The sequence below is a fragment of the Lotus japonicus genome, chromosome 6, assembly GCF_012489685.1.
Source record: "Lotus japonicus ecotype B-129 chromosome 6, LjGifu_v1.2".
Taxonomy (NCBI): Eukaryota; Viridiplantae; Streptophyta; class Magnoliopsida; order Fabales; family Fabaceae; genus Lotus; species Lotus japonicus.
The window spans coordinates 60,457,879-60,472,904 of NC_080046.1; the positions used below are offsets into that span (position 1 = coordinate 60,457,879).

Below are 15,026 nucleotides of genomic sequence, written 5' to 3' on the forward strand. Positions count from 1 at the left end.
TCTGGGATATAGCTCTACTGGATCCTATAGGCTCTACAACCCTGCTACTGAACAAATTGTATACAGCAGAGATGTCTTGTTTGATGAAGCCAATCAGTGGAAGGGAGCTAGTAAAGACATCACACAAGGCCAATCTACCTCAATTGTCAATCTGCCATTTGAGTTAGACAATGGTGAAGATTCTGAGCAACAAGTTCACACAGAGAATGTAACAAGTGAAGCTTCAACCAGCCGATCTGTCAGACCAAGAAACTTGCCATTAAGATTTAGAGACTATGAAATGTTTCCTGATCGAGCCATTACTCATGATGGTGATCTAGTTCAACATATGGTACTATTAGCAAATACAGAACCAGTTAACCTTGAAGATGCTTTGGCCAGCAACACTTGGAAGGCAGCAATGATTGAAGAACTGACTTCCATTGAAAAGAATGATACTTGGGAGTTGGTGAGACTGCCACCAGAGAAGATTCCAATTGCTGTGAAGTGGGTTTTTAAGATAAAGTTGAAACCCGATGGATCAATTGCAAAACACAAGGCTAGACTGGTAGCCAAAGGGTTTATGCAAAGAGAAGGGCTTGACTATTCTGAAGTCTTTGCCTCTGTAGCTCGATTGGAAACTGTTAGATTAATTGTTGCTATAGCTAGTTGGAAAGAATGGAGACTTTGGCAACTGGATGTGAAATCTGCATTCCTCAATGGCCCATTAGATGAGGAAGTCTACACTTTGCAACCTCCTGGATTCTCTGTGAAGGGTAGTGAGGATAAAGTGTATAGATTGAAGAAAGCCTTATATGGCTTGAAGCAAGCCCCAAGGGCTTGGAATAGAAGAATTGACAGCTTTCTTATTAGTTTTGGCTTCAAGAAATGTACAGTGGAATATGGTGTGTATGTGAAGCGTGTAAATCAAGTTGATGTAGTTCTGATATGCTTATATGTAGATGATCTACTCATTACTGGGAGTGATGACAAAGCTGTTGAAGATCTGAAGAAAGGCCTCAAATCTGAGTTTGAAATGTCTGATATGGGTCTTCTGTCCTATTTCCTTGGTATTGAGTTTGTTCAAACTCAAGGAGGGATATTAATGCACCAGAAAAAGTACATCTTGGAAGTACTTAAGAGGTTCAGCATGATGGATTGCAATGCTTCTGTAATTCCTGTGGAACCTAATCTGAAATTAGATGCTTGTGAAAAGGAGCAGGATGTAGATAGTACACTATTCAGACAACTTGTGGGAAGCTTGAGATTCATCTTCCATACAAGACCTGAAATCAGCTATGGAGTTGGACTTGTGAGCAGATTTATGAATCGTCCCAAACAGTCACATCTACTGGCAGCAAAAAGGGTTCTCAGATATCTGAGAGGAACCACTGACCTTGGAATCTTGTTTCCAAGCCAAAAAGAGAAAGGTAGCCTACAGCTTGTTGGCTATACTGACTCAGATTGGTGTGGTGACATAATTGAAAGGAAAAGCACTATGGGTCATGTGTTCTTCTTGGCTGGAGCTCCAATATCATGGTGCTCAAAGAAACAGAGTGTTGTAGCCCTATCTACCTGTGAAGCTGAGTATATCTCAGCTTCTTATGCTGCCTGCCAAGCCTTATGGCTTTCATCCCTGCTTATGGAACTGAAACTGAAGACTGGTGATACTGTGGAACTTTTGGTTGATAACAGATCAGCCATAGATCTGGCTAAGAATCCAGTGTCTCATGGCCGTAGTAAACACATTGAGACAAAATATCACTTCTTGAGAGACCAAGTCAGCAAAGGAAAGATTGCTTTGAAGCATTGCAAGACTGAGTTGCAGGTTGCTGACATTCTCACCAAAGCATTGAGGACTGATAAGTTTCAGCAGTTTAGGAAAATGTTGAATGTTGTGAGTTTGTAACTAGTTTTGAATTACAGGGGAGTGTTAGGAGTTAATTCAAAATAGTTATTAGTTTGAGGGTTTTATTGTAAATAGAAGAGTTGTTATATATACAGCTCATTAGTGTGTAAACATTACAGATTGAATATTAGAATAACAGAAAAGTTTTCCCTCATCTCTATCTCTCTCAGTTCTGTCAATACGATAGATTACTCTCTCTTTCTCTCCTTTGCACTAACAACCATATCATCACCCAAATTGTTGTGAGCCACCATGAGAATTCTCGCACTATTTCTCGTTGTGGTGGCATGTACCTTAACATTACTTGCTGCTCCTTGTGAACGGCTGCAATTGATGCAAAGATGACTAATGCTTAATCCACATATGGAACAACCTTATAAGGACGTGTTGGAATGTTTATTTCCTTGTGTGCGTTTTTTTGATCACTTTTGCAAATTTTGCAAATTGCAACTCCTCTATCATTCTAAAATTACCTTGCTGCCCTTCGGTATGCCTCAACATATTCTGAAAGTCAAAATCATTTTGGTTTTGAATTCCCCAAAATAAACATTCACATAAAAAAAGGAACTGATGGATCTTTTTAAAACACTATTTTTCTTTATTGTCTGATTTTTTTATAAGTAAATGTTAGTTGTTAATAATGTTAGTAAATTAGTCATCTTTAGAATTCGAACCATGACCACTTCACCATTTACTGTCTAGTTAAAACACTCTTAGGCCTAGTTTAGATTCTTGTTAATCTATGTGCGGATACCCTGTTATAATCATGCTTCTCACATTCATATTAAACTTAACGTAATAACTTATAGTTTTATTATTGTGTTTTAAAATATGTCAAATCACACCTGTGATAATTTTGTCAAACTAAACATCCACTTAACCCCTCAACATGCTTTTAAAATGATATAAAGTGAGCATAAATAGCAAGACAAATTCTACATCTAACTTTAAAATATAGTTGCAGACTGAGACTGGCATTATACAGTACACACAAGCACCCTGCACTATAATTGATTATCACACCAATCATGTTAGAGACAAACAAGGAATAGGTCAGAGCCAACTGAAGATGGAGGGAGAAATCAACAACCTCCTCATGGTATGGACCTTAGCCGCCGCAACACTGTGCTACTGCCACACAATCGGCCACCTCATCCCACCAGGCAAACCCAGACTCCTCGCCCTCTCCCCCGCCATACTCCTCCTCCTCCTCCTCCCTCTCAACCTCACCTCCGTCCACCTCGGCGGCCCCACCTCCTTCTTCCTCGGCTGGCTCTCCACCTTCAAACTCCTCCTCTTCGCCTTCAACAAAGGCCCCCTCACTTCCCACCCTCCCCTCTCCCTCCTCCACTTCGTTTCCCTCGCCTCCCTCCCCATCAAATTCCAATCCCAACACCAAAAACCGCCACAAAAAATCACCAAAAACCGCCAGAATTCCCTAATCAGCTACATTTTCATTCCACTCATTGTCGTAACAGCTTACTTGATTCCTCTGTTCGGTAAAAACCAAAATCTCCACCCGAAATTCGTGTTGTTCTTGTACAGTCTCCACATGTACATTGGCCTCGAATTCTTCTTCGCACTCGCTTCATCTTTCACGCAAAAGCTTCTCAACGTTGAGCTGGAACCACAGTTCGACAAGCCTTACCTGAGCACTTCTCTTCAAAACTTCTGGGGGAAACGCTGGAACATCGCAGTGAACCGAGTCCTCCACCCAACGGTCTACGAGCCGGTGGTAACCGCCACTAGCACCGTGATTGGGCGGAGGTGGGCCCCGATTCCCGGCGTGTTCGCCACTTTCGCCGTGTCGGCTCTGATGCACGAGCTGATTTTTTATTATTTAAAGCGGGAGGAGCGGCGCACGTGGGATGCGTGGGAGCCCTCGTGGGATGCCATGTGCTTCTTTGCGGTTCACGGGGTTTGTTTGGGTGTGGAGATTGGGGTAAAGAAGGTGGTTGGAGGGAGGTGGAGGATGCCGACGGGGGTGGCGTGGGTGCTCACGGTGGGATTTGTTTACTCCACCGCGTTGTGGCTGTTTCTGCCGGCGCTTGTGCGGTGTCGGCTTTATGAGAAGGCGACGAGGGAGGTGACTGCTTTGGGTGGTTTTGTGAAGGGTGTGTACGATGCTTTCAAGTTTGTCGTGAGAAGGTGATAGATGCTATTTTTGGAAAATTGTTTGTGAAACATCAATTTGCATTGCTTGGTTTAACATCACTTGATAGATACAAGTTTAGTTTCTGCTGCCTTGGTCTCATCATACTCATAGGAACAGTCCAAATCCCATGCGACTTGTGACCCACTCCCTTGTGCATCTATTTGGTTTCAATAATCATTTTTCTTTGAAATTGTTGGAGTGGTGTAAGTTTATACAAATTTACTGAATTAATTATAAATTGCTTTTGTAAACAGTGGGTACGATGACTATGTTTGGCACGCTTAGCTGAAAGCTGAAAAACTATGTAATTGGAACAAAAGTGTTTGGTAAAACTAGCTGTTGGACAAGCTTAAATTGTAAAATGACATAAAAAGACATACTTGTATAATTCTTTTTATATTTAACATTATTTTATTTTCACATTATTACCTATATGATAATAATATTAAGATTATTATAAATATTTTAATCACTCAAGTTATTTATCATCTTAAAAATATAATATTAATTTTTACTTATTTAATTTTTGGTAATTTTATATATTTTTATTAAATTAAATAGAATAAAATAAATATTTTGTAATTTGTAATATAAAATTATGTTTTATACCAAAGTTGTAATTATTTGTGTGCGGGAATGATGTGCATATTAGACAAGTGTGATAACTGATAAGTAAATAGGTTTAGTAAAAAACATATAAGACTAAAGGTGAAATTTTAATAAAATAATAAGGATAAAAATTAGAATGTGTTTAATAAGCTCTAAGCTTTAAGCTACTTGAGATAGCTTATAGCTTAAGGCTATGTTTGGCACGCCTAGATGATAAGCTAGCTGAAAGTTGAAAAGGTAGCTCATAGCTGAAAAGGTAGCTGAAAGCTGAAAGCTGAAAAACTATGTTATTGGAACAAAAGTGCTTGGTAAAACTAGTTATTGAACAAGCTGAAATTGTAAAATGACATAAAAGGACATACTTGTATAATTCTTTTTATATTTAACATTACTTTATTTTCACATTAATATCTATATAATATTAATATTAAAATTATTATAAATATTTTAATTTCACTCAAGTTTTTTATCATCTTAAAAATAATATTAATTTTTACTCATTTAATTTTCTATATTTTTATTAAATTAAATAGATTAAAACAAATAATTTATAATTTATAATATAAAATTATTTATTTTATTTCAAAGTAGTAATTATTTGTGTGCGGAAATGATGTGCATATGAGACAAGTGTGATAACTCATAAGTAAATAGGTTTAGTAAAAAACATATAAGGCTAAAGGTGGAATTTAAATAAAATAATAAGGATAAAAATGAGAATATATTTAATAAGCTATAAGCTTTAAGTTTTAAGCTACCTGAGATAGCTTATAACTTTAAGCTTTAAGCTATTGAAATAAGCTCCTTCACCAAACACTTTTATAGAGCTTTTAAGCTAGTCAAATAAGATTTAAGCTAGTCAAATAAGATTTAAGCTAGTCAAATAAGCTATAAGTTAGCTGAAATGACATGCCAAACATAACCTAAAGCTTTAAGCTACTGAAATAAGCTCCTTCACCAAACACTTTTATAAAGCTTTTAAGCTAATCAAATAAGTTATAAGCTAGCTGAAATGACATGCCAAACATGACTAATATACAACATTATTAATTGTAAAATCGCATAATTAAAAGAGTTTTCTGATTTTCTCAGCTTTGCATTTTGCTTCCATCTCGTATGAATCTTACCACTAAAACCATGCTATCCAAAAGCTTTAGATGTGGAAGCAAGAATTGGATTTGTTGGAGCAAATGTAGGTAGTCTAGCCTTACTTAGCCTTTTGTTTAATAGTTTTTGGGGGGAAGGGGAGAAGGAGGTTAAGCGTTTCCCTTGTTTGAAATTTCCAAATTCTCCAAAACCTCACAATTTGGGAGAACTAAAAATGGTTAAAACCGAGTTTTGGAGGGTCTCGGAGGGTTAGACTCTTCCCCATTTCCATAATCACCCAAATATGCTTCTTTTAAGCTTCACTCTTCCCTTTACTTCCATCCAAAAACTTAACTCATAAATACATCTTAAGAGGTTTGTGTAATTTATTCCTATATATAGGAGTAATAATCTGTAGAGCGAGTATAATAAAAGGGAAAAAAAATATAATTTAACAAATCCATACTTACCATTGCCACCATGCAGTGATTCATTTAGCTTGATAAAAAAGATAGCCATGAGACCATTGTGCAAACCAAGAGAGCCCTTGGCTGCCAGAGCTTCACCAGAGTAAATGTGAGTTTAATAGCAATTAAATGTTTCCTCACTTTCGATGCCTTCTCTGGATCTCACAATTCTGCCTTGCTATATTAATCTTATGGTGAAAAAAAAGGATATACACTCCTCTCTTCTCCACATCCAGTGAAGAACACTCTACAAACATATAAAAACATTCTACTTCATATGGAGGCGAACAAGAAAGCAAAGGCTGTCCAAGTAGAAGCAGTACTATTGTTGATTTTACTGGCGGTAACTTCGCCTGTACTCGGCGGTTCAGTGGGTGGTTGCCCGCTCAACGGTGGCAGAGGATGCAAAGGCTGCATTGTAACCCAGATGAACACCAATTGTCCAACCTGCTCCCCAATCCTCCACTGCATGGCTCAATGCTTGTGGGGTGGCACTTCAAGGCCCAATTGCATCAACAAATGTGACACCAACACTAGCTACCCAACACTCTCTGACTGCAAGAGATGCATGTCCAGGTGCAAGTGCAGCTGCACCAACTAGCACCACCTCAAACTACTCTACCTCAGCTATGATCACAATGATCACACTATCTTAAATTACTACTACTACTTGTTTTGTTCCCAAAAATAACATCTAAGCACATGGTGGATCTTGCACATGTTCTGAAATCTTCATCATCAACATGTTCCTTAGTAATAATTTGAAATTTTCAACTGTTTTAACTAACAAAAGCTATCATAATTTCTATAACTAGGTACAAATTAGAGATTACAACTATGCAATTATAGTATAGCACATTCATATTGATAACAGAGTAAGTATTGTATGAGATCAGGGTTCACGAAGAAACCTTTGTAGACACCGAAACCCGAGATTTTCAGCACAAAACCTTTCCATTTCATCACCACCTCTCTCTCTACAAACACTCTCTTCCATTTCTTCCATGACTTGATCCCAATTATTCAAAGACCATTCATCAACCTTAGCTTCCGAAACAGAGTCCAGAATCTCCTGCAACCCCACGATCCGGCGGGTCACTTTCCTCCGGGCTTCCCGCACCGTTGGATCAATCCCGGGGACTGAATCGAGCTTCAGCAGCAGAGCCATCAGCGCCTCGTTCATTCTCAGCTTCTCTAATTGGTTGGCGCGCACGGCGTCCACCGTGTCCTGGCGTTGGATCAGGCGCTGTAGCTGATCGGCTTCGGAGTCGACGGCGGCGATTTTCCAGTACAGGGTGCGGATCCTGTGGGCGCGGTATGTGGATTGGATGGCGGTGGCGGCGGTGGATTGGGGAGTAGGGAGTTGAGTGGAATTGGGGTGTTGAGGAGGGGTAGTGTGGTCATTGTGGTAGGTGTAGGTGACGGTGGTTGAAGTTGAGTAGGAGGAGAAGGGTTTCATGGTGATTTGGGAATAGTGAAGGGATTGCAGATGAAAATTGGAGAATGGCTTTTGTTTTGTGAGATGGGTCTTCTTGTTCTCTTGAATTATGTTGGCGCGTAACGCGCTTTGTGTTTGTTTGATGTGAGATGAAATTTTAGAAGCTTTCGTTTTGTGCGGGACCCCACGTTCGTTTTGAGACAAAGGACTTCACTTTTCTCCTACCACCAAAGAATACATATTGACCTTCTTCCCCTGCTTCTGTCTCGCACGTTTTCGTTTAGGTTTAAATTCAAATTCGGAGACAAACTATGGTGGATATTGGGTAGACGTATCAATGATTATAGGCTTAATTCCACTTTGGACCCCTGATCTTTTATATAAATGAGCGATTGGGCCCCCCGTGTTTAAACGTAGCGGTCAGGCACCCCAACGTTTCAAAAACGTACATTCCAAGCCCTTCTGTTAAGTGCCGTTAGTTTGACCAAACAGAGCCAGATCGGGGCTATTCTTTTTCATTTTAACATTATCTTTTTCACTCAAAAATCCCCCCCCCCCCCATTCACAAACACGCTTCCCCCCAATTTTTACCCTAATGTCACCCTAATTTAGCAAGAGAAAGAGAAGAGGAGAAGAGGGCGAGTCGCCGAAAATCCCCTCCGGCGGCGGCGCACGGCGGTTTACGGCGGAGGTCGTCGGAATCGGAAATTTCTTTGTGGGTTTTGTTGCGGACGAGGAGAGGAGCACAGCGATGGTGTTGGTTTGTCGAGATCGTGAGCGGTTCGCCGTAGATCGGACTTTGAAGGCGGCGGTCCTAGGGTTTCATGGTGGTGATGGCTTCCACGTGGTGGCCATGGTGGCTGCCATTTAGGTTCGCGCGAGGATGATGAGGAGGTGATGGTGTGACCGGCGGTGGCTCTCATGGAAGAAGAAGAAGAAGGAGGAGGAGGCGCGGTGATGGTGGTGTGGCTAGCGGCGGGCTCGCGTGAGGAAGCTCGCGGTGGTGGCGGCTTGGCCGAAGAGGAGTGGCGGCGACCATGAAGAAGAAGATGATGTTGTGTGGTTTTAGGGTTTTCAGAGAAAAATGGAGAAGAAAGTGAGAGAGGGAGAGATGTCGAGTTTGAGAGAGAATTGGGGGGGAATTTTTGGGTAAAAAAGATAATGTTAAAATGAAAAAGAAAATCCACGTCACTAACTCCGTTGGTCAAACTAACGACACTTAACAGAAGGGCTTGGAACGCACGTTTTTGAAACGTTGGGGTGACTGACCGCTACGTTTAAACATGGGTCATGGGGGGGCCCTAATCGCTCATTTTTTGAAAGATCAGGGGCCCAAAGTAGAATTAAGCCATGATTATATTATGAGGACAAATCATTAGATTGAAATGATGGTAACTAAATTCAATTTAATAATTGAAGGATTCCTCCAAAATCAATTTAGTCATCTGTACACACTACAGATGACTGAGAACCATGCTTACAAACCTCACTTAAGGCTAAGTGTCTTGGGAGTTTGTGAAATCGTATAATTGAGGAGGGTCATTCGAGTACTTGGGTTGTTTGCAAATCAACTAAGGTTCCAATCAACTAAGGTTCCTGCATTGCCCTGACAATTATTCGCGTGAAAGTATGCAACCCATCTCGGCACTTGAATAACATAGGAGACAAAGTTCGTGCATTGGGTCAACCTTTATCTTCGGAGGGGTTCAGAGAATCAACAACCTTGGGTGACATGGATTAGTTGACCCACGAGCCAGACATCTTTGGTGTGTGTTCATGAGTGCGCCTTTTAGGAAAATATGAATCCATGAATTATTTGACCTATATAATTATGGAATTGGGGAAGATTTGATTTCTTCATTTTATAATGAGATAGGTTTTCAATGTATAAAAGGAGAAGCAAATAGGTCAAATGATGTTCTCTATTGTATTCTAGGGCTAAGTTTGAATTACTTTGGTTCCAGATTGGCTTCCTAGGATTTAACATCTCTAATGGCACTAAGGTTCTTTTTTAATTGAGAACCGAAGAGTGCTAGCAAATAACAATATTCATTTTGACACTTTCTTTCCAACATTCTTTTATTGGTCGAAATCAATGCAGGGTCCACTAAGTTATATGAATCTCACCTCCAAATTACTAGGACCTACATAAATATTAACTAAAAAGTGAGTGTCGTGACATCACCGGGGATAGCTGCAACACTAAACCAATGCATAACACTCTTCTTGGAACTTATTTGGTTTTTTTGAAGTAACTAGTCTTGTAAAATATGTCCCGAGAGAACTTACAAATGATAATGATTAGTTTATCTCAATGTTTGATCCACACACTATATAGGTCACAAAAGAAAATCATAACCTCATAAAAGCCAGCTTTATTGTAGTCCAGTTTAGTGCTGAGTAAATTACACCAAGAAAAACACTAACAGAGTAACAATTCATGTGTCCTGATAGTACATCATACAGCTTCAACAAATCTCATCACGACTGCACAAGAGCATTGAATATACTGTTCTCAGGGAGCTGGGGGAACAATCTTGCCCGAGCAGTTACCAAACCCAACAGTGTAACCATTTCCCTGCAAAACAACAATATCAGATCCTCCCATAGAAGTTATTTTAATTTTAAACTAATAAATATACCACATTGCAGTGGATACTTAAGAAAAAGGAAACAAGTGCCCCATCCTCCATGATAAATTTGCAGTGTATATAATACTTTCAATGTGTTCATGAAAAGTGACCAACATGCCTTTAGTGTAAACAAATTAAGGTACATCCTTTAAAACAATCTCAGCATTCTAATCTAAAGGTATGCTTGGGGTTAGGAGACTCAATCATAGTCCAAAAAGGAAAAAGAAAATCCCTCTGTTCTACAGGTACATCCAATTCCCTGCAGACTGCAGAGCCAAATCTGTTTATCATTCGTTCATCAGTAAATGGGACTTAAATCCTAACATGACTTTCTGAAAATTCTACTGTTCAAGAAGTTCGTGTCAAAATAACATTCTTTAATGAGTTTAATAGTATCAGTGTAATGAAATGCATATAATTGTAAGAAATGAAAACAATACATAACTAAATCTGCAAATGGAGAAATTGTTGAAAATGATATGTTCTGTAGGAAATATACCAAAAAGTAATTAAAGTCACATGACTGTTGTGGCAAATCAGATCTAGCTGTGCAAATTCTTAAGTCAAGAATATTGATTAGCAGTGATTTTATTATGTGGATTCCTTTCTGGTTTCTGTTGGCCTCATATGCCAGTTTAAGGAAAAACTAAGCAGTGTCACTGTCAATCCAAAAATTAAAAATTGAAAAGATAAGAGCACTTTAAAAAATAGTGATATTGAACATGTTAGATCATAGATGATTGTAACCTTGCAATGTCCAGTTAAGATGACTTCATCACCATCTTGAAGAAACTTCCGATCTAAACCATTCAATGACAGCGTGTTTTGTCCATTCCAAGTTAACTCTAGCAAGCATCCACGCGACTCTGGCTCCTACAGTGGAAAAATGCACCATTGCTGAAACTTGTTGACCAGGTTATAAGGAACAATCCCAAAAAGGTAAAGAAAAAATAAGTAACTGGAAGTTAGATTGCATAAAATATTGAATCTTACAGGGCCACTAATTGTCCCAGTTCCAAGGAGATCGCCTGGCCTCAGGTTGCACCCATTTATTGTGTGGTGAGCAAGCTGTTGAGTCAATGTCCAATATCTACAAAGTAAAGAGTTCTATAATAAGTGGATATCTGTATTCGGTATAACAGTTTAAAGGATTGGTATTCTGTAACATAAGTCGGATTATGCACAAAATAATATTAAAAAATTCCAGGCCAGTCACTTCATTAATCAACATTGTCATAGCAATTGACTTCAAGGCTACATGACTGATAAATACAGTCAACAGGGCAGGGGACTAACTAAACCAGTATTATGTAAAGAAAAAAATCCTTACAAGTGCTTTAGGTTACTCCTGGTCACCACACTTGAATCATTATGCTCAACAGGTTTGATGTGAACCTTTCACCAAAACAGCGGTTATTAACTTAATAATCCAAAAAGTCAAATTCTAATCATCTGGGAAAAGGAAAGCATAAAGACAGAAGACATCAAAGAAATACTATCATTTTACATACAAAAGGAAGAAAACTAAGAACGTGTGTATTAAGGTGTTCTGAAATACCTCTAGAGAAATATCATAATTTTTTGATACTTTTTCAGTCAAGTAAGGAAGTGGAGGAGGATCCTGCATTTTATAGATAGATTAAATTGAATCCAATGTTTGTTACAAACTTGAGACATCAGACATAGGAAGGCCAATTATAAAGTTCATATAATGTCAATCTCTAAAGAAAGAAAGCAGTTACCTGTTTCGGGGCTTCGAAGGCAAAAGGTTCCAATGCTTCCAAGGTCACAATCCAAGGTGATATTGTAGTCCCTGTACAATTTTGGTTGAATGCCATAAAGGATGATTAATAACACCACAAGTATTACATGCAATCATATTCATGTGAGGTATACTGGCAAACCCAAATGCTCAACTTTTTTCAATAGGATTAAATGTTTAAAGTAAAGAATTGAAACAGCTTACCAAAACTTTTTCCCAGAAAAGGACCAAGAGGAATATACTCCCAAGCCTGAATATCCCGAGCTGCCAAATACAATTCAGAAAAGCATCAATTATAGGGCAATGTAACATAAAAAATAGATACTGGATTGGACAATTACCACTCCAGTCATTCAATAGAACAACTCCAAATATATGATCTTCAGCATTGTTAATATCAACGGGTTTTCCCAATTCATTTCCAGGTCCAACAATAGTAGCCTGTAACAAAACCAATATTTTAATTAATAATTAAACAAATGAAATGTAGTGCAGCACCATGATAACTCATTTAGAACATTGAGTTTTATGTATGTAAATAAAACTCTATAAAAACATTTTAGGGAGTAAAATGGCCTCGAAGATATAAGTATACAAAAAGCTAACCATTTCCAACTCAAAGTCTAGCTTTAAAGTAGGGCCGAAGTAGGGTCGAGAACTTCCACCTGGATGAGCTTGACCTCTGAACAACAAAGTGGCAGAACATTGTGACATAGAATACAGGGCAATTAAGTGTATAATGTGTACAAAAGGAACTAGATCCCGGAGCTGTCCTTATATGTTTCTATTTTAATGAATATAAGACACATGAAGATTGGCATGGAAAGTCATATCCCTTCCATAGTTGACAACATATGCTAAAGTCATATACTTGCATTGCAAAGCTTCCCAAGTAAACCAACAAATTGATGATGGAATATATCGTGATAGGTTTATAAACATAATAAGTATAGAGAATCAGATATTTTAAGAAGCAGCTTAAGAACATAAACTCGTGAAGAGAGTTTTTTTTTTATTAGCAACAAAGCTTCTAACCTTGGTCGAACAATATCTGTCCCAGACACAACAACAGAGGATGCTCGTCCATGATAGGCAACAGGCAGATTATACCTAAAACACAAGTTTTACTTACTTTACTCAGTTACACAAAAAAAATTACTTCTAGTTGATTTGTAAAGCCTTTCAAATCAACTTACCAATTTTCCATGACAGGAGTCTGTGGCCCACGAAATATGAGCCCGCAATTCTTAGTGTGATGCAGAGAGCAAAAGAAATCAGTATAGTCCCCAATGGCAACAGGGAGAAGTAATTCTACACTGCTCTGAAAATGCATAGATCACAATCATCATAAGTGACAAACACAACACAACCATTTGAAAATTACAAAATCAGGAATAACAATGTGCATTACTATTGGTAAAAGTGACTTCTGCCTCAGAACCGCATTGTCTCTCAAGGTTGACTCAGTTGCTGCATTAAAAAGAAAAAAAAAACCCCAATTGACATAAGAACTAGCCCTTGCAGCTCATACAAAATTTAAGATGCACGTTTACATATCCCAACAATATCGAGCAGTGTAAAGATAAAAAATGATTTGAGAATTGAACAAGTGAGCAGAATGATGTAAGATTGTACCTGATAAAAGCTTTTGAAGAGTGGCACGAGCTTCCTTCCAAGCTGGCCTTCCGAGGGATACAAAGTTATTCAGATTAGGCTGTTACAAGAACCAGTTAGTACAAATTGTTGCCAACGAACTTGCATTAAAGTTAAACAACAACATTGCTTATTGCAAAGAATGTAAAAAGTGTTCATCCTAATAATAAGGTTTCTTCCAATTTCACGGTGAAACAAAAAGACTGTGAAAGCTGAAAAGTCGAAAAATAACGATATCATAGAGTAAGAAAAAAGAAATTTTGAAAGCTACCCAGATTAGTAACTGGGTTGAATCAGTGAAACGAAGCATCGAGTTGAGACAAAGTGGAAAGAAGGACATGCACGCAAGTGGGGGGCGAGTAAGGAAGAGAAGATGAGGGTTGAGTAACCTGGAAGAAGCAATCGGAGTTTTTGAGTAGAGGGCCATCAAAGAGGCCGGCAGAAGCGATTTCCGAGAGGTCGAGGACGTAGTCGCCGATGGCGACGCCAGGGCGAGGAGATGAAGTGGGTTGAGGCTTGAACACGCCGTAGGGGAGGTTCTGTATGGGGAAGTGAGAGTCCGGGTGAACTTCGATGAAAGATTGCAGTAGAGCCATGGTACGGAGTGATGGAAGCTCAGGTCTGTGACAGAAGCACACAGAGACAGTGGAAAGTGAAAACAAAGAAGGAGAGTGTGGTGGTTATAAATGAACTGGTAATTTACGTTTGGAACTACACCAACTAAAAAAAAAGATAATCATTCAATTCAATAAATGGAGGTAATTTGTGAACTTATATTATAAAATAAAATTGAAGGGATAATAGTAATACAACTTTAATGCATTTCTTTATTTAAAGCATTTCTTTTTGTTACAAGAGGGGAAAACGCATTTGTTTATTCACTCTTAATTTGGAATAATAATATCATCTCAAGAAAAAATTGGAATTATATACGGTGTGGTTGTTGGGACGAGGCGGGAATCACAGAGGTTAGGTACTTAGGTTAGATGCTGAATAGCCAGCCACCTACCCTAATGCTTACTACTAGTTACTATAGTTTTTTTACTTTGGCTGAATGTTGTGTTTGGTTAAAAGATAGAAAATAAAAGAAAAAATATGTGAAATAAAGTAAACTTTGTAGGGTATTTCATATTGTCATGATAGAGGAAAAAGAATGATGTCAACTATCTTTCTCCCTTTGGTTTATCGGAGGGGAAGAGAAAAATGTGACTTTAATACGAATACATAGATTTGTATAGAGATAAAATAGAAATGGTAGAGAAAAATGTGATGCGCTCATTTAGTTCCGTCCGAAATGAAGAGATTAGAAAAAAGATGTTTAGGTATACCAATAAA

At 38.5% G+C, this 15,026-nt stretch overlaps 3 protein-coding genes across 3 annotated transcripts; 1 reads left to right on the forward strand and 2 right to left on the reverse strand.

Moving 5' to 3' along the window:
• Positions 1-2,757: 2,757 nt before the first annotated feature.
• On the forward strand, positions 2,758-4,233 carry LOC130725999 (acyl-CoA--sterol O-acyltransferase 1-like). Its single transcript, XM_057577198.1, has one exon. It carries the CDS (start codon positions 2,958-2,960, stop codon positions 4,038-4,040), a length of 1,083 nt encoding a protein of 360 aa, XP_057433181.1. The 5' UTR covers positions 2,758-2,957; the 3' UTR covers positions 4,041-4,233.
• Positions 4,234-6,926: 2,693 nt separating this feature from the next.
• Positions 6,927-7,809, reverse strand: LOC130726753 (BAG family molecular chaperone regulator 5, mitochondrial). Its single transcript, XM_057578062.1, has one exon. The coding sequence runs from the start codon at positions 7,662-7,664 to the stop codon at positions 7,098-7,100; it is 567 nt and encodes a 188-aa protein (XP_057434045.1). The 5' UTR covers positions 7,665-7,809; the 3' UTR covers positions 6,927-7,097.
• Positions 7,810-9,928: 2,119 nt separating this feature from the next.
• LOC130723905 (fumarylacetoacetase) lies at positions 9,929-14,381 on the reverse strand. Its single transcript, XM_057575047.1, has 14 exons — positions 14,081-14,381; positions 13,674-13,752; positions 13,450-13,508; positions 13,235-13,359; positions 13,074-13,148; positions 12,645-12,720; positions 12,380-12,479; positions 12,243-12,302; positions 12,019-12,089; positions 11,835-11,897; positions 11,607-11,671; positions 11,270-11,366; positions 11,024-11,149; positions 9,929-10,221 (listed from the first exon to the last, which is right to left on the reverse strand). Exons 1-14 carry the CDS (start codon positions 14,285-14,287, stop codon positions 10,159-10,161), a joined length of 1,266 nt encoding a protein of 421 aa, XP_057431030.1. The 5' UTR covers positions 14,288-14,381; the 3' UTR covers positions 9,929-10,158.
• Between the last annotated feature and the right edge of the window lie 645 nt (positions 14,382-15,026).